Raw genomic sequence first — 26,156 nt, forward strand, 5'->3', positions numbered from 1 at the left:
TAGGATGACATTTATAAAATCTCACAATTGGTTGCTTTTCGGCGTAAACATTACTTTTTTGTATGCTTAGTTTGGTAAAAATTCTAAAAATGTAGACCGATCATAGATGGCAGAAAGCTCTCAAACTATCATAACAACTTTTCTCACTTCTGAAGAGAACAATGAAATATCAGAGGTACGAACATCGGTGATAAATGGACGACAGTGGCCTATGGAGCTTCTTCTTGTCAGTCATAATAAGTTTATGTGATCAATTTTTTGACTTGCAGACGACTAACCAACAGTTTCACGTAAGAATAATTACAAAAAATTCATATTCGATAACTGTTTATTTGATCAAATATTGTGATGAAGAAAAAACGAAATATAAAACTATGAAGCCGACAGATTCCGTGAATGTAATTCTATAAGGACATATAAAATAGATCGATACTACATGCGAATCAACTTAAAAATCTATCACCATACCATGTACGATCGGAATTAAAAGTCGATAAAAAGGATCAGAATGAATCTGAGAGACAGTTTATATTACAAACAATAAAAACCGAACCATTACGAGATGTCATTGCGGAATGAAAGTGCGATAGTTTTATCTGTATTTCTTGGTTTTACGTCGATTTACCGGCATCTATCAAAAGAGTCCTTGTTTTCAATCCTCAGGTAAACTGATATTATTCTATAGAAAATAGTCATCAATATTTCAAGACTTCGAAATGAATTAAAATTCATTATGTTTGATGCTTATTTTATCAGTTTTACAATTATCTATTGATTGCGAACTTATTGACAATGTCACAATACATGCTTCATTTATAAAACTGGAGAGTTCTGGGAAGCAGGTAGAGGTGAAGTTATCCTTAAAGTAGATCAAATGTGCGAGGTATTTCCGAATGGTTCCGAGGAAATAGCTTGATATATATATGTTTATATTCATAATTTAAAACAGAGAGGTTTCGAAATTATGAGTATATTTAGAAGGCGATAAATATTTATTAAATACACTATGGGGACTTGATGTATGAATAGACATATTTGTATACTTATAACAATTACTCTGAAGTAGAAAAAAGTGATTTGCATCAGTGATGCATAACATTCAAAATGATATCTGGAATAACACATATGACACTATGTGATAGAATTTCCAAATACCGAAAAAAAGTCGTGAAAGAATGGAATATATAAAACGAAAGGAAAAACTAAAAAGATCGGATGATACAAAAGTTAAACTTAATGTTGGAGGAGTTATTTTCGAAACATGGGCTAGTACTCTTGAGAGTATACAGGGCACCAGATTAGCCCTGCTGGCTCATCTGAAAGAAGCAGACGAGTCCTGGGACCGGGAAAAGCAGGAATTTTTCTTCGATAGACATCCGGGTGCTTTCACCACAATACTTCACTACTACAGGTCTGACGAGTTACACATTGATCAAAATATTTGTGGCAACATTATAAGAGGGGTATGTTGCATTTGTTTTCTGAATATTTCTTTCTTTTTCATTTTTGTTTCCACAAGATAATCTTCTTGTGAAATTTCATGATATATGCTCATAATATTCACTGCACAAAGTATTTATAATTCAGCTTTTTTCACTCGTCAAAAATCAAGATATGATTGGATCAAATGTGATATGAGATAAAAAAAAATAATGACATTTCAACCAGCCCACAGAAAAACTACCGTGAAATAGGGATAAAAAAAGAGATATGAGATACCAAAGAAAGACCGACAAAACCATGACAAAAAATGAAAATCTACGAAAAAACAAACACCAGTTTTCAAAACACTACTATACATACATTGTGTATAAAAAGCTAACTAAAGACTGAACAACACGAATCCCACCCAAAACCGGGTGTTATTTCAGATGCTCCAGAATGGTAAGCAGATCCTTCTCCAAAGGTGGAACACGTCGTGTTCATCGTGGTCTTCAACGAACGACAAGTACCAGCAACGCATTTTCTATAATATCAAATCGCCCCAAGTTCAGACAAGAAAATCAATTTAATGTAAATCACCCGAGATATAAAGACCAAACTATTTAAGACAGAAGCAACCACTGCCGGTAGCCGGTACTTGTGCTTGTGGAATATCAATCTTAGGACTATAATCCGTTCAGTAGACAGTGTTTTGGTACTGATATGATTATAATTTGGTACGCCAAATGCGTCTCGTCTACATATGTCTTATCAGTGGCGCTCGAATAAAAACATTTGCAAAACCAAATCAAATTGAATGATACATTTAGTCTGCAAATGTCCACTTCATTAATATGTTTTAAACTAAAAATCCCTGTTCAGTAATAAAGACATGTAATGTAAGATTTATCTCCGTCAAGCGTTGGCGTCCTCGGAGATTTGCCACCTAGGGGCATTATGTATTTCGGTCTGTGCGTCCGTTCGTCCGTCCGTCCGTCCGTCCGTCTATCCCGCTTCAGGTTAAAGTTTGTGGTCAGGGTAGTTTTTGATGAAGTTGAAGTCCAATCAACTTGAAACTTAGTACACAAGTCATGTTCCCTATGATATGATCTTTCTAATTTTAATGTCAAATTAGAGCTTTGACCCCAATTTCACGGTCCACTGAACATAGAAAATGATAGTGCGAGTGGGGCATCCGTGTACTATGGACACATTCTTGTTCTGTATCGTTTTTGGCGTTGTATTTTTAAATGTAAATGCGTTACGGTTCCGCAGATAATAATTATCATAAAAGTATATTGTAAGAATTTTCAGTAAACTTTTGACTAAGTGTACATGGAGAAGTATATTAAGAACTATTTATTAAGTAACCAATAATCAATTAAGTAATTATAAATCACATAATGACATACCTTAAACATTATTATTTTATTTTGTAAATTAGAAACCTTATACGTCCTAAGACAAATGGGCGCAGTTTAAGTTAAATCGGCAAATAATAATTGCTCCTATATTATCATGATCATATAACCTGATAGTGATGTCTCTGTTAATTTATTTATTATCTTTAATGATTTCCGATTTTGACTATTGCATTGATACACTTCTCAAAACATTTCAAATAAATATGCCAACATATGGCAGACAGCAACCAACGACAACCATAAAATTACCATTTTCATAATAATATTAATGGTATCAATTTTCCTGCACCAGATGCGCATTTCGAGAGTTAATGTCTATTTAGTAATGCTTGAGGCCGAAATATTTGAAAGCCAAAACCTAACACAAACGTTGAAGAGCTGGATAAAACCAAAAATATTTTGCTAATGTACCATAAATGACGTCTTTTTCAAAACATCAAAACTATATAAAAATATAAAGATGGATATTGACGGCCGTATGCATGGTGACCTATTATAGTTGATTAAATCTGCATCATTTCGACAATGTTGAATAGGTGTCTCATTGGCAATATTACCACTTCTTCTTATTTTATATAGTTCCGTGTGCCCGTTTATTTTTATATTCAAGCATTTGTATAATTCGCGTGATTTTCCTTATGGAATTTATTGGAAAAGATGAATCTAAAACTGTATAACCCATTATATGTATAAAATGCACATTACAGGAATTTCAACAGTTTTGATAAAAGCGTAATCTACTTTGAATGCACGTTACAAATGTCAAGAAATGAAAGATTTTGTAGAGAACGGCCTTCGTAGACTTCCGAAGCACCTGATACCATTTCCTGTGGTGTTAGTGTTGCTCAGTCTTAGTTTTCTATTGAGTGCTTTGTGGACGGTATTGTCATTTTATCTTCTACTTATGAAATATGAATGTCACTTTGGTATCTTCTGCTTGTTTGAAAAAATATTGAGAAACATATTGGGTGGGGAGCAAGAAGGTGAACTGTGGTTTATTTTTACCAATAGTACCGCTTAAGTCGACGCTGGGGCCGTCTTGATCTTGTTGAAGGGTATGAATGATTCGTTCATTGTTGAAGACCCTACATCAACTGTCAAGATGAAGAACAGGAATAAAAGCCCTGTTCATTGATAATTTTCTATGTTTTCTTTGTATTATGTGCGATTTTGTCCCATGTACATTTACTCCATATCCTTTCATTTTTTATTGGAGTCAGACATTTTAAATGGATAGCCTAAGCAAAAGCATGACGAGTTAAAAAATTACAAGGACTTATGAAAACTTGAACAATAAACATCCTTATTCTCCTTTTATATCGCCCCACATAAATTTAAACATTATGATTGATTTGCTATTTAACGTCCAGTGTCAAATTCAATGCATACTCGTGACGAGAAGGTGCTAATGTGAAATAAATATAAACCTTGGTACTAGAATGGATTTTAAATATACTAGTTCACAAGGTAAATATCCATAGAAAGATATGTCACCTTTCCTGAACAGTCTTTGGTATTACAAATGAATGCCGCTTGCTTAGCTGAGTATCAGCAAATATTAATTTGCATGTCTTAAATTTGGCCCGATCTGGGATCTGTCCCACGAATTTTTGCACTCGAGGCGAGTTCGCTACATCTAGGTCACCGAGGAGATTACAAAATTGTTACGTATTTTGCTTTCTAAACTCATGGTCCTAATAGTTTCTTGTTATTTTTTTTTAAAGAAAAAGTTTAATATAAAAAAGAAGATGTGGTATGATTGCCACTGAGACAACTCTTCACAAGAGACCAAATGACACAGAAATTAACAACTATAGGTCACCGTACGGCCTTCAAGAATGAGCAAAGCCCATACCGCATAGTAAGTTTGTTAAAAAATAATCACACTGGAGTTGATACCTGCTTTTAAATAAATTATGTAATCGAATTGTGGGGTTCAGAATTCAGAATATAAAGAACGTTTAATTGGAATAATGGTGGGCGAATTTTGTTTTAGATTGCGTATTGTCGGTCGTTTTTTTGGTCAAGGTCTAAACGCGGTGATTTTTTTATAAGAGAAAATGGTACAAAAAAATAAATGTAAATTGTTTTGTTATAAATTAGACCGTTAGTTTTCTCAATTGAATTGTTTCCTATTTTTCATGTCGGGGCCTTTTATAGCCGACTATACGGTATGGGTTTTTTTCATTATTGAAGGCCTTACGGTTGCCTATAGTTGCTTGCATTTAAACTTTGGTGGATAGTTGTCTCATTGGCAATCATACCGCATCTCCTTATTTTTATAAACATTAAATCATTATAAAATTATATATATCGAAGCAATATAAGCTAATTTAAAGGGTTCATCTATGTATTGAGCGCAAAAAAAAACCTTAATTATGGTTTAAAGGGGCATTAGCTGTCAAATTCATGTTAACCGATTTGACTCAAATTCTCATATTTGATTTATAAGGTGTAATACCACCAAATCATAGTACGTCACATCCGGTTGCATACGAAAATAGGTCGAAAAAAATATTCCCTTGAATTTGACAGTTGTAGGTAATTGATCCTACATTTCATTGCAGTAAAACATTTCTAAGTCATAAACATATATCTTGGGTATTTCAAAGCACCATTATTTCTGTATTTGGGGTTTCTATGGAATATTTTGGAAACTTGAGGTTACATGGTTACTAAAGCTTGTACATAGGTTAAAAAAGGGGGAAATTTGATTGGTTAACTTCCAGTGATGGTTATTTTCTTATATGCAATGAAATGTTATGTGAAATTTTTTCTATAGTACTGGACAGGATAAAACTTTACTCATGCCAAGTATTTCTTTATTTGAAACAAAGATAAATTCTGCACAATTTTTTGAAAAGTGCAAATTTAACAAAGACTAATAGGGGAAAATCAATGGTGGTATTACACCTATAACATACTAAAACGTATATCTAAATTACAATAAGTCTGAAATAAACAATTAACAATGCATGGACTCGATAAAATATATTAGCATTTCGTGTGTATTTCAGTCTAGACGCCATCTAATTAACTATCGAGATGACCTCCGAAGACTTCCGACGGTCACATAACCCGATATAAACATAAACATCAATATAAATAGATAGCGACATCGTGCAATTGGACTTTTCTAGGTCTTTTTGATTTCACGTTATAGGTTAAAAAAATAAGTTAATAATCGATTTTACCTCTATAAGAATGATTTTTTGTGGATCGAATCCGTCAACGAAATGGTTCACCTTTGTTTCACTTTCAATTTTGACATGCTTTTCCTTTTAATGGCTGAACACGACCAATATATGAGTAACCAATCTCTAGCTAATAGGTTAAATTGAAGGTCATTTGAATACGGATTCAATGAGGTCAAATTATTCACTTGCAAGTGAATAATTCATCAGCGACGTTTCTTAGCTTATTTTGACAAAATTGAACTAAACTGGCTGCTAAAAGCGAACTATTATTTCACAATTTCACTTTCATTAATGATTGAACCAAAGAAAATCATATTTTATTTTGTTTTTTTATATCTCGTAGCTAATGCCCCTTTAACGACGTTGATAATTTTACACTTTTTGTCCAGTACAAAAATGCTCTGTATAATTCCCGGTCGCAATATAACCAAATGTTATCCCGTTTCTTGAATTTGCAAGTAGTGAACCTATCCAGATCTTAAGTTGAAAATTTATATATGCATCCTGATGTGTGCAATATTATAATCACGCGCAGTTTCAACAAACATAATTGTATAATATATAACGGAGTTAAAGTTTAACAATTTTCTCTAAAAGAGAGATTTTTTAATCAAACAATATGAGCATGCCAAAAAGGAAAATAAGTCATTCATGGCTTTTAATTACAGACATACTGATTGGTCAATATCTGCTTTACGTACAGTGGCAAATATTTCAAATGCATATTCGGGACGATAACATGCTTAATAATTAACTACAATAAATTTCATGAAAACAAGTTTAACGTTTGTCGTACATACATGTAGTTTGTAACGGTTTCGGTCAACTTGTTATCATAATAATTATTGTAATATTATATCAAAATTTGCCTAGAAATATAATCTCAATTAACAAGCCATTACTTGATGACCAGTTGTTTACCAAGGGAATATTGGTCCATTAGTAAATATAGATTTCCTCTGATTTCCATAATAAAAGTATTACGATTACATTTCAATGCCTTTGATATACGCAAAAATAACTTATTGACCATCAGACAAAACAAATGAATATTATAAACATTATTAATTGTTAATATTAATGCGAACAGAACAGCCAAATTTCATAAATCCCAGACATCTCAAATCCAATAATTATAAGTATGATTAAAGTTTATTGTAGAAGTTCGAAGTATATCGAAAGATTAATAATCAAACCGATTTATAATTATGATTAAGGGCAACAGACAAGATGGCATGATATTGCTTCATTAAAAAAATGCACACAACAGTCTTGTATAATTTAAAAAAAAAAGCGATAAAAAATAAATAATATAAAAATATTATGGAAATATATTATGTTCGTATTCAAGTTATGTCGTGCTCAATTTTTTTTTTAAAAAGTTTGTTAAATTCAAAAAAATGTCTTATCAATATACATGTACACTACACTTAGAAATTTAACTGAAGGAGAAAAATAGAAAATGCTAGAATTCCAGAAGAAATATGCCAATTATCTCCTTAGCAATTTGATTGAAAAAAAATGTGCGCCACTAAAGTCCAGTAATTGCTCTGACCACTTATACAGATATTCTAATGATCAGTTCTGTATTTCTTATATATTCATCGCGTATACTGTCACAGATTAGCATCTTATATTTCTAAACTTGTGGAATGTCTATTTCACAGATGACGACGGATATGTTCCAATAGAACACTCTCGAGTAATGTCCTTCACCGGATAAGTTCGTCAATTATGCGCGCCTTTACGACGTCATTTACCAGATAGAGGGGACCGCCTATATCCCTGTACCATTAAAGTTAATCAAGCGTTTTCGTGATCGTCATTATGCAGGATAAACTAGAAATAATGTTTGTTCCGTAGGTACTTAATCACAATTCCCTAATGACTTCAGTGCTGATTATCAATTATAAGAATTTTATTTGCTGAATAATTCGTGCAATATAGCATCATTTTTTTTTCAACCGCTCGCTAAACATGGGAATGAAGTGACGATGCCCCAAAACGCACGAATGATTTTCACTAAAACTAAAGTCTTTGACAGAAATGCAACGAACTCGAAAGTGGTCTATTGTCGTAACCACAACCCCGTCCTCTTTTCCTTGTATGTGAATAAGCCTGATCACCGAGTTTTTACTTACATGAGCAATACGACGGGTGCCACATGTGGAGCAGGGTTAGCTTACCCTTCCGGAGCACCTGAGATCATTCCTGGTTTGTGGTGGGGTTCGTGTTGCTCAGTCGTTAGTTTTCTATATTGTGTTTTGTATACGTTTGTTAGTCGTTTCGTCGTTTTTCGTTTTTTTTGCCATGACGTTGTCAGTTTGGCATCGACTTTTGAGCTTGATTATCACTTTGGTATCTTCCGTTTCACTTTTATGATAATTGTTATCATTTCAAAATCGCACTCCGATTTAATTATTTTATAGTCGACCATATTTTCGTAAAGTAATAGAACATACTTTTCGCGTTGTGTGTTTATTTAAAGGCAGTCTACCGATGTTTATTAAATATCTTTACAAATCTTATATATTTAAAAAGTTAACAGTAAAAACTTTATTAAGTTCAATCAATGAAATAAAAATATCACAATTTTCCTTAATATAGAACTTGTTTCCTGTATTCAAGTTTATACAGAGTTTACCCAATCTCAGACCGAGTACACGTTCTTTAAATTCATTTTTATCAATAACGGGGGTTTGTGTTAAATAATAAACATCCATATTTAAATTTGAAATGATTTTTTTACGTGTTTTAGCAAAATCGGAATGTATTTGTTTGTTGCATGTGGGAAATACATTTTAAGAAAATCTTTTAATTGCAACAAATGTTATTTATTTCAATTTCACGACAGAGTAGTTTGATCGCTAGATGTAACATATCAAGGATTACATAATTTCCACCAATCAAATGTATCAATACAATAATACCTTAATAGTTTGTATTCAGTTCAAACGTAAGATCCTATCTAAGTTATAATTTTATTTTTATTTGATTTTTATTATGGAACAATGTCTAATTAGTCTGTACATAACATATTAAGTAGAAGATTTCGTACGAACAACATTTAAAGTGGAATAAAAAAAATACAATTTAAAGCACAATACGCGAAATAGTCAGAAAAAGTTAAAAAACAGGAAGGTATATGAAAAGATATAACATAAATTAAACACGTTGAACCCTAGAGTTGGACAATTACAACTCCAAGTTAACCTTGAGGAATGTTAGGTACTGCGGAAGGGCGCATTTATCGTGCAAATACATTTGATATCCCTCTTTGCTATCAAGAAATAATGGCTTAAATCCGGTAGGGTTAAAGCAAGTTAATGAACGGAAAGCTTTTCTGGAAATTTTCTATGGACCAGTTGTAGAACTCTATTGACAAGGAACGATACTTTTCTGATTGTTTAGTCTACTGTAAAACTTTTTTAATGATGACATCATCTTAGACTGAGTGTAAGTTTCTGGTTACTTCGAAAAGGAAATTCACTTTTTCACAACTTAAGACTATAAATATATATTTATTGTCTTTCTAGCTCATAAAAACAAAATGTGATGTGATAATAAAAAGTATATATCTTCTTTTAACTAACTTATATTTTAAAGAAAACATCATCTATATATAACGAAAATGGAAATATAAAGGGACTGGGATACTAGAAATTTTTGGATAACCATTTGATAAATTCTATACAATAATAATATAACAATGATATTAATAACTAGAATTGTAAGCAAAAGACGATTCCACCTCGAACTGTTTCCATGGCAACGGCCGCCCTTTTGAAAAGCCAAACTCAGACGGCATATATACACATGACAAGTCACATTACGGTAAAAGGATCATTTTTTTTTACACTTCTGCTGTTTTCATGCTAAATTCAGCCTTTAAAAAAAATCAAAAGTAAAATGGGATATCTACACATGACAAGAAACATTTTTGTAAAGTGTGATTAATTTTGGACGACTTATGGTTTTTCACATTTTTTGCTGATTTCACGGAAATGGCACCATTTTGAAAGTTTCAAAAACAGATGCCACATTGACACATGCCAGATAACATATCAATAAAATTACACTGGTTTTGATCCAACATTCTTAGGTAAATGATACTTTAACGTGTTTTCCCATAGGGTTCTATGTTAATCTATTCCGCGGTTTCCATTGCAACTCTAAAAACTGTCTGAACATCTAAACATAACAGACAACATTACCATAATGATATATATATCTGGTTTCTTGCAAATCCCAGATAGTCAACCTAAAGTATTTTAACGTGCGACCTAGTTGCCAAGTTAACACTTAAATCTTTGTATGTGAGGTATGATGAGAGGTCGGTGAGCATTGCAGTGTTTTTTTTTAAACGAAATTCATTTTATTAAAATAAGGAGAACTGGTACAATATATAATTGTCAATGATACGACTATCTTTAACGGAAGGACAAAGATGTGAACTGTGACTTTTTTTTATCATACATGTAACTTTATAACTCACACACAAAGAGTTGAGTTTTAACTTGACAATTGGGTAGCACGTGACTATTCTGTAGGTTGACTATCTGGGAATTGCCAGTAACCTGATATAGAAAGATATTTAAGAAAAAATGTCAGGTCACTAACCGTAGTTAGTAGATTAAATTGTTCTTCGCTTTTATGCATGCATGCTATATTTTAACATGAAGTAAGGTATAATTATGCCAGTCCGGGAGGCGGATCAAAATAGTAATCTTTTCTCTCGACTATTCAACCCACTTGACAGGACAGAAATAAGGAATGAGTGTTACAATCTCTTTATCAACATTAATAATGCACACATATTGACATTTCTTCTCTAAACTGCCATATCAAAAAGACACGTAGGCTTTGTTTTGTTTTTTCCCTTGTAAAGGATATTTCTAATGATTTGTATTGATTTGTAATTATGTATCAAAATTATTGAATTGGAGGTAATTTCAAGACGTTTCAAAACCGTGGGTCAATATTGAGGCATACGATTCTGCAATTTTGGACTATTTATGCGAGTTACATGTATAACGGAAATACGATTTTATTGTTATTTATCAGAAAACAGTACATGTGAATCAAACTCATTAACTCATCGCGATATGCCTTATTGCGCTAACGCTATTCGAAAATAGTCATGTAATATATCAAGTTAGAGGAAAAGAATACTTTAATTTTGCAATACGTTGAAGATTTTTACAATTTCATTCGTTCTGTTGATCTTAAAACCAAGACCAGAAAAGGCTTTGATAAGTCGAACTGAAAAGATTATTGTATAAGAATGTAAACTTATTTTAACACTTGTTATTCAATCATATTAAGACAAAATGTAACGTTAAAACAATATCCTTTTTTAAAAGTAGTTTTCAGTTAAACGTGTCAAATTTGTACGCAATACTCATAAAAATCTGTGATAATGTCCATTTACTATAACTTGGTCTTAAGAAATGAAAAGAAGTTTAAATTCTGTGTTGTCATAAGCTGTAAATTTGTCTAATGGTCCCAAACGATATCTAAACGATCGTAATTAGGCATCGAAAAATTAACTTTTACTTTATGTGTGTGATAGAAGTGCTTTCTTGGCAGACAAACCTTCAGTTGGTAGTCAGTTAACATACATCCGCTCAAAATAACATTACAACTTTTACATATTTATCCTGTTTTTACCTTGAAAACATTATCAGCCTAATGATCATATCACCTCGCACACCAAGTCAGAGCCTAAGGTGCATCCCTTTAGCCGAAAACACTGTATCTACAAGTTCCATTTTGTAGCAATTTCGTCCTCATTTACTCGTTTACGACATTGCCAATTGCAGCTTATAAATAGAATTGTACTCGTCATGAGCAAATTGACGGGTTTCCACAAGTGGGGTTCATGTTACGTTCATCCTTCCGCATAACCCGAGTTCACCATGGTAGTTTTTTAGTAGCCTGCGGGTTCGTGTTTCCTTATCTTTCAGTTATCTGTATTATAATTGTTTCCTTGTTAATATTTTTGAGAACCCTTAGATAAAATGTCACTAAGATATGTTTTAGAGGAAGGGGTTTCAAGGTTCGATGGTTTATATGTTGGGCGAGGTCCCAGTAGGGGTAAACAAGACATATCGATCTGGTAGATTTTAATACGATAACCAGAGGAATGTCACATGTAGAACAGATCTGGATTACTTTTCCGGAGCGCGCTCTTCTCGGTATTTCTTTATAGAGGATTGCTGCTTACAAAAAAACAAACTATCGAACATAATATTATTGATGTTATCTCTCAGGTTTTACGGACGTCAACGTCATCATTAAATGGTTAAGCGTGATGGAGTATCTGTGTCACGGATGACCAAGAATATGTTTCATTTGTCATAGTCACATTATCGTCTGTCTTTTCGTGTTTTTGTGGAGCACGATCTGCTAACCCATCACCCCCAGTTTTTAGTGGGGTTCGTGTTGCTCAGTCTTTAATTTTTCATGTTGTGTTTTGTTTACTGTTGTTTGTCTGTTGGTCTTTTTCATTGTTAGCCATGGCGTTGTCAGTTTATTTTCGACTTATGAGTTTGAAAGTCTCTTTGGTATCTTTCTCCCTTACGGTACAATTACCAGCCACTGGTATAACAGGATTGGCCTCCTCCTCTTATACATTACTGTTGTATTAATGACATTCAATGAATATGTAAGTTTCGCGTTGAAAATGTGACCTTGCAAGATTAAATCTATGAGAACAACTTGTACGTTTGTGTTTCCATTCTGATGGCGATGAACTCGTGTTTATTTATTCAAGCCTATATAATTTTTAACTTACTTGATATTAAATTATGCATTTTAATTGACGAGATATGTTAGTCCGTTCCCCGTATGCAACATGACACAGCGTGATACGTTTGGGGATTACAAGTAAAAGGTTATTGTTGTTGTGAAATTACCATAATTAGACATGGAAAAGCAATAATATAATTCAAGTGTTTAAGAAAAAACTGACAATCGACACCTTAGAACTGTTGAAAAATTAAGAACTTCCGTATACAGTTTATTTGAAGTAATGGTTAATAGTATATAGATACCTTTTTGAATTCATTAAAAGAAATCTAGTGGGCGAAGGTAACATTGCTTTCATATAAAGTTGAAAGTTTATTTAACAAAAGTATGAACATGTACTCTAAGAATTAAAAATAACAAATAAATAATAAATATACAGCATTTTGGCAAAAGTCATTCCCTTCTTAAAATTATTCCTATTTAAAACGTATTTTTAAATTTGTAAAAAAAAATGGATTTGCGTCCGTGGGTCAAAACATCTCGCTCCAGTCTCAACTTGATGTGACCACAAAGTACTATAAACCAACACTTTAACCTGATACGGATACAGACGGATTGACGCACAGCCGGAAAATATAATGCTGCTCTACTATCGATGCGCATACTTTAAACTAACTTCTTCACAAATGTCTGAAAACTAACTACATCCATCTCAGAAATGTGTAGTGTACTGATGCGCGTCGCCTTACAATTGCTTTAAAAATCCTTATCAAGAAATTATTCAGAAACTATTGTCACAACTCCCTTAGGCAAAGTTGGCCGTAGATGAATTTGGTTATTCGTTTTAGGTCTATTTTGGTTATATAACTCCTAAGTAAACATTTCTACATATTTATGCATCCTTTGCATTCAAATGTTAAGTATGAGTGTTCCTGGTGAAGGTAAATCCAGAAAAGCGTTCCGAGACGCACGAAATTTATATTAATTTGTGACGGGTGCCACATGTGGAGCAGGATCTGCTTATCTCTCCGGAGCACCTGAGATCACCCCCAGTTTTTGGTGGGGTTCGTGTTGCTTAGTCTTTAGTTTTCTATGTTGTGTCATCTGTACTATTATTTGTCTGTTTGTCTCTTTATTTTTGGCCATGGCGTTGTCAGTTTGTTTTCGATCTATGAGTTTTACTGTCCCTCTGGTATCTTTCGTCCCTCTTTTATAAAGAGTTATTTTCATTTTACTTAAAACCTCCCATCATTTTACGTTTTCTAGAAATTTGGTTTGTGTTACTTTACAATATAATCATGATAATTTCATGGGTCCAAAGCGCTTTTCTGGATTTAACTTCATCAGGAAAATCGAGACATTGGAAGAGCTATATTACCAAAAAGGACCTAAAAACAATAGCCAAATCAATCTAAGGTCAAATTTGCCTGGTACAACTCAGAAATCGCGTCACATAAAAACGTAAAAAGAAATAGTTACGGACAATAATTATATGTTCTTTTATGTCAAATATTTTTAATTTTTGATTAATAAACTAACATTTCTTTTATTTATTTCAACTTCTGTGCATTTTAATTGAAAGTTCACGCTTAAAATGTTCTATTCAAAAGAATGATCGACAAGTGCACATCTTCCCTCGGAGAATAAAGAACGTGGGTGGTTAAAATGTTTGTGAGTGCTCAACCCATCCACACCCAGCTTTCATCCTCCCCTTAACCGGAGAAAGTGTTGTAACAGCAGATTATAAGATCAAACTGTACATGTATGCCAGTTATACATTATACACTATTCAATCGTCTTCTCAAATATAGCACCGTGATCGTAGATTATTTGTTTTAATTATTAGATTATATTCAAAATCACGGACATTCTGCAATTGCCTATACAACTTAAACATCAGGAGATGGTGTTTTTCCAATTTAAACTTAACAAGTAATTAACGACAAAAAGAAAATGTTCTAGTTGAACTTAAGGTACTATACAATCTGTTGATTGCCTGTGTCTATGACTACATTTCTCATTTGATATACTATCAATAACAAAATGTGCATAGAAACGGCTACAGATATTTTTTTTACCTTTTATTTGATATTGAAACTGAATTCTTTTGAGAAGAAAATCTTACTTCCTTCCATGACTTACTTATCTTTAAGTTAATAATTTATCAAATGGAATTGGTATGAAAGTTTCAGATACAGATATCCAATATTATATAATTCTAGCCAAAAGGTAATGGTTTATGGGTGTTCCTATAGTTACCACAACAATTGATAATATTATTAATGGAATTTATTTGAGAATTGCCATCAAGGGAATTCAAAATTTTCTTTTAACGCATTTAAATGAAATTGTTTATTTTTAAATCTGATTGATCTACAGTTTAATTGCATATCAGACGAAGCACTAGACTCATTGCACTTTGTTCATTTGTATTTCAATATACGGTTTGTGACATTTGAGCATCATATCAAATATTTAAACGGATAAAACTACAAATTGGAAAAATCCTATGGTTACATACTTGTAAATCTATAGGGGAAAACAACAGAAGTTCAAATACAAAGGCTTTAAATAATTTAAACTTTGTCAATACATACATGTTGTAGTTCGTTTTGTAAAAAATCACATTGAATGGTACACATGCAAGCTTACATAATTGTAATTTTATACACCGTGTTTAAAAATAATCATTGTCCGTTAAATAGACTAGATATATCATTTTATGTTTGTGTCGTTTTGTTGCTGTCTATTTGACGTATACCCAACAAAGTCATGTATTTATATAACTATATTGTACTCAGGTCCAACTCGTTGTATATATAACCGTAAATCTAATGTGATTCGCCGCCTTTAAAGGCATTTATTTAGAAATTAGAGGCACTTCCCTAATATTCATATTTAGCAATCTGGCAGCTACTTAAAACAAGTAAAACATATAAATGTATAGACAAAAGTCTCTATAACATACTTTCTATCGATTCCCCAAGTTGTAAAGGAAAACATTCCAAAATAAACAAAATTAAATTAACATAATTGATCTTGTTGTATAAAAAAAAGGTTTAAAGAGTATCTGAAAACCCCGAGTGATATGATTTTAGTATTCTGTAAGAAAATATAATGTTTAATGGTTAAACACGTCTAACGATAAGCTAACTACATTCAGAAAATTATGAATGGTGTTTGCTACACGTTCAGTAGCAAATATTTCATATATATTTAGAACAATTGAGAAAATTAACTTAAAAGGGTCAAATAAAACTAAGTTTTCTTGCAGTTTTTTCTCAGCAGATTTCGAAAGTGCAAAAATTAAATAAAAATAACGACAACAATCCAAACATTTGTAACCATTGATAATCGGAATTCTTCAATTAAATTAAAGCTTCGATTTCGTAAAGTTTATTTACACAGATGTAATACACGTAAATTGAAGTTTCTGAATTAGCAAATGTAAAATTAAATATAAATCAAAACTATTAGGATTTCTCTGCCAGACGCAAATGATTTGAAATACTAGCAAATACAATAGAAACTTTGTACATGTTGCCTAAACCATCGACATGTTTAACTTTAACAAGTCTGGTGCCGACTTTCGCGTCTGAGTTCACTTATGGTTTTTGGCGAGGTATTTGTTGCTCAATCTCTAAGTATTCTGCGTTGTGTATTTTTTTATTGTCTTTTCGTCCTCTCCTCCTTTTTGTGGCCCGCATGGTGTTGTCAGGTTTTTTTTTTTTAAATATATAGATATAGGAAGATGTGGTATGAGTGCCAATGAGACAACTCGCCATCCAAGTTACAATTTATAAAAGTAAACCATTATATGTTTTTTATTGCCCCCTGGGTATCTGCTCTCAATTTTTTGATGAAGACAAACACTAATGTTTAAAAATATGTAATTTTACAAGTACTAAAATAACACAAAGAATATTTTGACAGCATGAATGTGGTTTATTTTCCATTTCAGCTTTGTTGCATATATGACACGGCTAATAAGCAAATTTAATTTGTACGACCTAATGTATCTTTAACTGCAAATTGCAATCCCACAGCGTGATATAGAAAAGAGCAAATTATCTTTGAGAAGTACATGCTGTTTAAAATTTTCATTAGTATACTTTTTTAAAACAGATATTATGTAATGGTATCGATACCTGTCTATTTTTGACATGCATTAATAGTTAGATGAGGTTACAAAAACATTGATTTTAAAGTATTTTATAAGATATCAATTGTGAGATTAATAAAGTGAAATGCAAATTCACTTTTGGCTTTGCTGGGAATGCTGTTTTTTAAACATTGATTGATTGTTGTTTGCTTAACGCCAAATTGAAAATATTTCGTGATTGTTCAGAGAGAGAACACATTAGACATTTTCAAATAAGCAGGTTCTACGTAGCGCGTCGACAGCGAGTATGATGATTGTGATGAATTGGTAGAAATTGTAGATGCATATTATGACGAGCACGTGTTAATGTGATATGAATATGAAACCTGCGTTGTACTAGACCGACACGCTGATTCGGATTTTTGACATCCTAGTTCATTAGATATTATTTCACAGCAAGACGTGACACCCTACCCGGACATATTATTCGGACTCTGTGCCGACTAATCTTTGCTCTTACTCTTAAATTGCCGCGTGCTTTGCAGAAAAGCAGCAAATTCTAATTTCCAAGTCTCAAGGTTTGACACGGTAGGTGACCGAACCCACGACCTCCCGTATTACAAAACCATCAAAATAGTTCGACGAGTGAAGAGCGATAAATAAGGCAGGCCACTGTTCAGACATGATGTAAATACATGTAGGGCCAGAAATTCATCCTTCAAAGGTCACCTACTAAATCTTAAATTGTTATTGCAGATGGTATTTCATGTGCATAGTAAATGGCACTCGCACAACGCCATTTGAAATATTTAATTGTCAATTTTGAAATTATGCAAGTAGACTGTAGGCTATTTTGAGCTTAAAATACCATTTAAAACATCTATGTGAAGTTTTATGGTAATTGCGTGTTGTTTGGTTGTCGTTCCATATTTATTGACTAGAGTACAATGTAAAAACGAGACAATTCGCATTTTAGATTTAATATATATGTAGTCACATTTTATTATGAATAATAATGTAGTCACAATCAATTATGATTACATAGCATGTACTAGTATGGTTCATAATAATACGTGCTTTTGGTTGTCTGAAAACAATTAAGAGGCATTCCAAAATTAGATTTTATTTCCCATTAAAATGCAACATTCATGACAGCACGTGCTTCCCGTGACCACGTTACAGCAATGCATAGGAAAACAAACAAAAAAAAAATCATATAACTCGTAATTTCACAATTGTAGCACATAAATGTTATTATTAGAATTGAATGCTTCTTTACCTAATTTTATAGGGTTGTAAATCTTTAATATAAAGCGCTATGTACAAAATGTGCTTCAGTCAACAACTTTACACCCAAATAAAATTACAAAAGGAAGCATTCAATTCTTAAATAAAAACTCATGAAGTTACATACAATTGTACCTACAAACGTCAAACACGTATACATATCATATATAATAGTCAGAATATTTTGTACCTTGTAGGAACTTGAATATTGGGGTTTGACAGAATTAGACATAGAACCGTGTTGCTGGGGCACATACAGTAAGTACAAAGATCACAAAGAAACATTGGCCGCGCTGGATGACAATTTCACTTCTTCGTTTGAACCGGAGTTATATGATGAAAATACGTCAAGTTTCACAAAATTCAAAATACAAGCATGGCAATTTTTAGAGGAACCTTCGTCGTCAAGAGGAGCCAAGGTAAGAAAGACCTTCAAATGATAACAAACATTTTGTAAATGCTCTACTGTTATGCACAAATGCTAAATATTAATAGCACGAACATTTTATGTTAGAAAAAAGAAAAATTATTTACTGCAGATAAGAATTGTAAGCATGATGTCATTTCCTGCTCTGTTGATACTATGTGCAAAATGTCTATATTAGTTTTTTTTTAAGATTTCGATTTTAGTGTTTGTTTTTGACAGTTGCATAGATTTCAAGTGAAAACATAGAATTTTGATCATATATGTAATGCAATTTGCCATAAACATTTACAGGCTAGAATTTATCATGTAACAAAAAATCACAGCAACATTATTCAGCCCTCAGATTTTTTGTCATATAATAGTAAATGTCACCACGATTAATGATTGTATTTAAAACTAGCATGCACTATGAAATCCATGTGATCTTTTTATCTTATACAAATGAGTTTTTAACGATGTATTCCCACTACATTTTTGTGTGTACTTGTATAAAAATAAGGAGATGTACTATGTGATTGCCAATGAAACAGCTATAACCCGAATGCTAAAGATGTAAACGAAAACGGGTAATTGTACGACCTTCAATAATGAACAAAACCCATACAACAGGATAACAAAATGTAAAACAATTTAAAAGAGAAATATACGAAATAATTTAAGCTTGTTTCCGATCATTTGAGGACAAAAACAATCATGTCTTGAGAGTTTCTTTTTTGCGTTACCTCATTTTGAAACTTTGTAGTTAAGGTCTTAAAAATAGTTAAATAACTTGCTTGGTTTATTTTCAGACCTTTGCGGTTATCTCCATGTTTTTCGTAGTTATGTCTATAGCTATATTTTGTTTAGAGACATACCACAAGTTCCGTGTTCCTATAGATGGCGCTCAACCTATCAATAAAACAAAATATGAATTACTTCAGGCACCTAATGAAGATTATTGTATTAAAGAAACAGTGACTAGTGCAGAATACAAGTTTTCAGATACAAAACCGCATGTTGTTATGACTATTCTTGATTATGTGTGTGCAGCTTATTTCACAACAGAGTTTGTCATTCGTGTCTTTTTCGCTCCAAGAAAAATACAGTTTTTCCGCCAGCCATTGAATATAATAGATTTGTTATGTTTAATTCCACATCTTATAGCCATCATTCTTGTTACTATAAACCCAAATGATAGCACAAGTCAACTTTTTAAATCTATGTTAGCGCTAAGAACCATTCGAATATTAAGAATTTTTAAACTGATGAAGCATTACAGCGCTTTTAACATATTAGTGTACACAATCAAAGTTAGTACTAAGGAATTACTGCTGATGGTCGTGTTTTTATTCACTGGTGTTTTAATTTTTGCCAGTGTTGTGTTCTACGTTGAATCGGAAACATTTGAAAACATTCCAATCGGATTTTGGTGGGCACTCGTAACCATGACGACAGTCGGATATGGAGATAAAGTTCCCAAAACTGAGGGTGGTTATATCATTGGTTGTGCAGCTGTACTTTGTGGTGTTCTGACTGTGGCATTTACTGTTCCGATTGTCGTCAATAATTTTACGCTATATTATGCTCATGCGCAGTCTCGAATTAAACTACCACCACACGAAAGAAAAGAATTGAAGAGAAAGTTGTTCATAAAAAGTAAAAAGTCACTAAGACTATTTGATAAGTTTAGAAGAAATAAAGAAAAAAAGCAGTCATTTTCGTCACTTGACTCGATAACTTCTACGAGAGCACCGCCTTATGGTCAAGAAAGTCAGTCGCCTATATCAGAAATGCCAAATGGCGTTTACCAAGAAACTGATACCGACGTTATAACGGTTTCGTCTACAAATTCAACTCGAAATAATTCTGCATCAACTGATGCGCAGAACAGACTGCATACCATATCGGAGACATTGTCATCTACCGGAAGTCCATCCGTCACCCCTATTGATGTTGAAATATCTGAATTGGAGGTATGTTTTGTCAGTAAAATTCGCATCATAAGGTTTCATTTAATGAGCAAGGGACGATATTCTGTGTTTTCTGAACTTTATTAAATATTTTTTTCTGGTTTTGACTCTTTAACAGTGCTCCGATATCAATACAACCTGTTCATTTTTGTTATGTGGCTTGAAACTTTTACATAAATTCTGCAGTTATATAACTAATATTTTATTTTATTTGGTAATTTCACGGTACAGATCCCTAATTTTGTATGATTATTATCTCTAATTTGAAGAGTTCTTTAAACAAAGTGATTGGAATGCAGGATATGAAAGTTAATTTAATTGAAATAAAAAGAAAATGTTTTAGAGCGCGTATCAAATTTGCTAGGCAACCGGAAGTAAAGTAAACAATATAAATAAGCGACAATGGAAATTTGCAGTAGTGTCAGTACAAACATGTTTTCAGATATTAGGCTTTAATTGAAAGCCAATCTTAATACTTTGAAAGCTATTTTTGTAAGCTAATTCCAGTTACGTTATCTAAATTAGATATAATCACAATTAGATGTTACAATTAAAAATCCTAACAACAACAACCATTAATTCTTTGTGTATTTTTTTTCTTCAGAAAGACCATTATATTACACCATATCGAAGTGATCGTGCCTCATTATTGTTTTTAAAAGTTATCAAATGAAAAATAACGTCAATGCAAAATTATAAAATCAATGGACGTGTGATTGTAATCAATAGTCATTATTTATTCACAAAACTGAAACATCCTGGCAACAGAAGATGATATGCTGGGGATCTGATAACAAATATAGAAAATATGATTTGTTTGTCACATTTAAAATTGTCGTTGTTTTTTCTTCTATTTCCTATATATTTCGTATAATTGTATCGAAATCAGATAACTATTTTTAGATTTACGTTCGGAGGAAATTTTATATGTAATAGATCACATTTTCAAATTGCGCAATTATGTTTTTATCGAATGAGATCAACATTGAACCTGCACATCTATTACCTCATATCGATTTTGTCTTTGCAATTGCAGTATTAATGACAGGTGATGTGGGGTGTGTCTTACATGTAACGAGGCAAGCATCCCAAGAATATAAAAACAAAACAAATCCAACTGTCCACAAAAGTTCTCTATCGTTAATTATCTATAAACTACTACAAGCTCTAAATTTTCCCGAGTATAAAAAAGTTGTGAACAAATTAAACAAAAACCATCGAAGATCTAGTATTCATAAAATATTGCTTAAAAGATAATAACTATAATATATCAAAGAAAACCACTGATAACGTTCAAGACTATTCAAAGGCTATACATGTAATACGATACGAGTTTCACAACGCGCAAACATTCTGTCTAGAAGAGTAAGCATATAATGCTGTATAAAGTTAGAGATAATTAAGGATAACAGTAGTCTTTCCTCGCATGACCGCCAACTTTTTACAAATACATAAAATGATTGATTGAATGTTGTTACTTGCATTGGCGTTTGTTTTTTGTTGCACATCAGTGTTTCTGTTGTTCCTTTGTTTTCCTCTTATAGTTGATGTGTTTCCTTCGGTTTTAGTTTGTAACCTGGATTTGTTTTCTCTTAATCGATTTATGACTTTTGAACAGCGGTATACTACTGTTGCCTTTAGTTACTACTAGTATTTGTTTGCTAAATAAATCCAATTGGTACGATTTGCAAAGTACGTCGACCAGAATAAAGGACGTGATTTTCGACTGCCACCGGAAAATGAGGACAATTTGGATAGGGGCAGTAGTCTAGCCTTATAATGGGCCACCTAAGGACCCCTCAAAGAGTAGTTGCAAATGTTCTTAAACGTGAAGAGAGTGTTAAACTGTCACTACACGAGGCATCGGATTTAACGTCCCCGTTCTCACCGGACTTGACTGCGTATTTATACATCCCTCATAGCCAATCGGTCGCCTCTCTTTGGAATATGTTTACTGTCCGAAGATGAAAATCCGAAGATAAACGTTTTTTTATACCCCAGTGAACTTCTCAAGAATCTGAGACAGTTCCTTTCTAAAGGCGCATTTCCTATACTGTACATAGTTTGTCTCCTTATTACTAGGATGACTGTTGAAGTGAAAGATACATCCGAGTATGCCTTGATAATTCTTGAACCATAAGCAAGAAATATATATGTCGTTTTCGTCAGCCAAGACCTAATATTGATTACACAAAAATGACACTTGACATCCTATGGGGCATTTTCTTTGGTATAGTCAATATAATTAATAACTATCAGTTGAAATTATTAAGAATTATGGTTCCAACTCCCCCAGTCAAAGTTGACCTTCTCAAGTACATTCTTTTCGGTTTGAGCGTTACTGATGAAGATAAATCCACAAAACAGCTTCAGAATCACCAACTTTTAAAATCTTTTGTCATTTTCTGCAGTATATACATGCTAATAAAATTATATAAATATTTCAGCACCAACATAGAGTTGAAACAGCCATGCTGCTCAATAACATGGCTGAAAATACAGAGCGACTAAAGAATGAAAAAAGGAGACAACTTGAGTTGATAAATGAAAGACGAGAACAAAAAAGACAATTACGTGAGGGAGGTAAAACTCCTCGTTCAGTCCCACCGGCTGCTGCCTCCAAGGGAAAGAAGTAATTGGTCCGTAAGAAGGGATAACCATAAGGTTAAGTCTTCTGCATATGCGTTTAGTTTCTACGAAATGTTTTATCAAAGTGTGTTAATCGATTGGTAATATTACTGAGAGAAAAAATAATGAGAACTTTCTAGACATGTGAAGTATCACAACGATTTTGATCTAAGTAATGCACTTATTGAATGGATAAATGAACAAAGAAAATGAAGAAAAGGAAAACCAATATTTTAACTTTTATGTATAACAAAAAATCAAACAACCCTGAATGTATTTGATCTGAGTAAAGCTCATTTATCTTTAAATATCTAGTAAAGCTCCGTTACATTTACATATCAATAAAGCGCCTATTTGATTTTTTTTCTAATCGCAGACTATAGAATAATCACATTAAAGGAACATCCTGATTAGAGACATAGTCTTGTAGATTAAATTCTAAAAAAGCACTCAGGCATACAAAAGTAATCACTGTGATGTTTTAAAAGAATATCATTACTTATATAACAATTTTAAAAATGGCGAAAGCCTTTGTGAAATATTCACCACCTAATATGTTTTTTCGATATAATTGTTAAAACTTGTTAGAGCAGACGTGGCATAATTAAATTTTTTTTAATCCGTCTAGATAACTTCGTGGTAAATTAATTTAGATTTCAATGAAAAATATCTTGAGTCTATCCCAGCTTATACCTAACAACAATGTGGCCATGAAAACAACCGACTTCATTCACTACTTCACAATCTGTATGTTATATGTGTAATTTAGTTCTATTTGGCAGTTAAAATTTTTTTTAATTTCTGAAACATTTGATCTTTCTGATGAAGTTTATCCCAGAAACATGTACCGTTAGTACATAAAATAGTGTATTCCTTTTTGTTTATTTAAGCAGATAGCGTTAAAACTCTAACATGTGTCTTCATTCATTGTACTACAAACTATAAATAAAAATGTGCGTAAAGTGTGGTCATTTGCCTCGTGTTAAAAGTATCACTCCGACTTTAAAGAGACAAAAAGCACGGTTTTTTTGCTTTGGTTTTGGCACGTGTCTGAAGTAATTGGTTTGTACTGATTTATTACATCGTAATCATTACGTTCAATTAGAAAAAAAATAATGAGTCTAGTTTTATTTTTGAAAAGCTGATTAACGTTTTATCTTTTACATCGCATTGAAACATGAACATTGGATATGCAAATATAAATTAACAGCATTAAAACAATTCTTTTGATTAAATTTTCAGCTACAGAAAGAGTGTTTATCAAAACTTAATATCCGCTCTATATTTTGGGCTTTTATAAAGACTTCATACAGGGGTTTCTTAGGGAGAATGAAAAGAAGCTAACATTGTCCTTTAAATTCATTATCCGCTACATAGATGATGTCTTCTCAGTAAAAATTTTCAACTTTGATGACTCTGTTGAACGAATCAAAAACTATCAATTAACGGAACAAGGGAAGTAAAGTTAATGTCATCCCTTTGAAAAGTTTACAGATGCCATCACGAGTTGGTTGACCGTTATAGAATATCTGTTTCACAGATGACGACGGATACATTCCAATTATCGTTACCACAATCCCGTACTATTTTACTCGAACTTCCCTTGTTCCGTTAATTGATATCACTTCATGCATTGGCAACACGACAAGTGCCACATGTGGAGCAGTATCTACTTAGCCTTCTGCACCGACTGAGATCACCTCTGGTTTTTTATGTGGTTTGTGTTGCTCAGTCTTTAGTTTTCTATCTTGTAATTTTCGATTTTTGAAATTATTGCTTTGTCAGTTTTCTTCGACTTATGGGTTTGAACAGGAACATATATATTAATGTTAGATATACTGTTCCCGGGTTTGAGTTACCGTTTGGTATCTTCCTCGTCTTTTTTAATACAAATGTGAAACAGATGTACTAAAATATATATATAACAAATTTCCTCTTTCATTTCAGGATATGTTCCCAGGGAACTTCAAGCCTTTCAAATCCGTCCAATACGCTGTGAAGTATCAACTGCTGATATATTCTACTTTGTTGTACATTTCCATAGATATTTTATATTTATAAAAAAAAAAAAAACACTAATTGACACAATTTACAAATGTATATTATAATAACACGCATACATTGCACCGAACTCTTGCTTTATATATATCTGGTTACTTGTCCTGGTAAGAACTAAAAATAGATAATTTTGCACAAGACAGGATGAAAATGATTATTCTGCAGCACAAAATGCAGGAAACTTATTTATTTGTACAAATATGATAATAAGCATAGTATTACGTAAATACAGATGAAAATAAATGATCAATCCGGAAAATTTAAGATTGTCTTAAACATGTTAAAAGACATTTTAAATGATAAACGATATTTATTCTACTTCTTTAAGTACAGAAGTCATGATTGCAGTTCATGCATGCCATTTTTCCACCGTAATTCTCACACAATCAATATACCTGTAGTACACATTAAATTGCAAGTTTTTTCATCGTCATATACATGTGTATCTCCACAAGAAAATAACATAATTAATTTATAGCAGGGATTCATTTACATTTATTGATCTTTCATAAAATTATCAAGTTTAACTTGTTTATTTCGCACATATTGTATTTATGAAAATTTATAAACATTTTATTTCATACCTCCATTACTATACTGTATGGATTTAGCTCATTGTTGAAGGTCGGTCAGTGGCCTATATAGTTGGGATATTTTCATCCTTTGGTCTCTGATGGATAGTTCTCTCATTGGCAATCAAACTACATCTTATTTATATATTAAACATACTATTCATCCAAATTTGGCAGAAATGGTCACCTTTAATTAAATGCTAGCTACCAAATATTGAAAAATATATTGAACATATCTTGTTATTCGGACAAATATATACATAATTTATTTTTTCATAACGAGTTTGTCCATATGTTATCTTTTCTCATTTTCGCTCAATAAAAAAATGTCCAGAACTGA

The 26,156-nt window shown here is 32.3% G+C and overlaps 1 protein-coding gene across 1 annotated transcript; it reads left to right on the forward strand.

Annotated features, from left to right (window-relative positions):
* The first annotated feature begins 407 nt into the window (after positions 1–407).
* On the forward strand, positions 408–26,156 carry LOC127733074 (potassium voltage-gated channel protein Shaw-like). The gene is made up of 5 exons (XM_052242351.1): positions 408–1,463; positions 18,380–18,601; positions 19,398–20,561; positions 23,006–23,222; positions 25,134–26,156. Exons 1-4 carry the CDS (start codon positions 1,176–1,178, stop codon positions 23,192–23,194), a joined length of 1,863 nt encoding a protein of 620 aa, XP_052098311.1. The 5' UTR covers positions 408–1,175; the 3' UTR covers positions 23,195–23,222; positions 25,134–26,156.

The sequence above is a fragment of the Mytilus californianus genome, unplaced genomic scaffold, assembly GCF_021869535.1.
Source record: "Mytilus californianus isolate M0D057914Y unplaced genomic scaffold, xbMytCali1.0.p SCAF_3, whole genome shotgun sequence".
Classification (NCBI taxonomy): domain Eukaryota; kingdom Metazoa; phylum Mollusca; class Bivalvia; order Mytilida; family Mytilidae; genus Mytilus; species Mytilus californianus.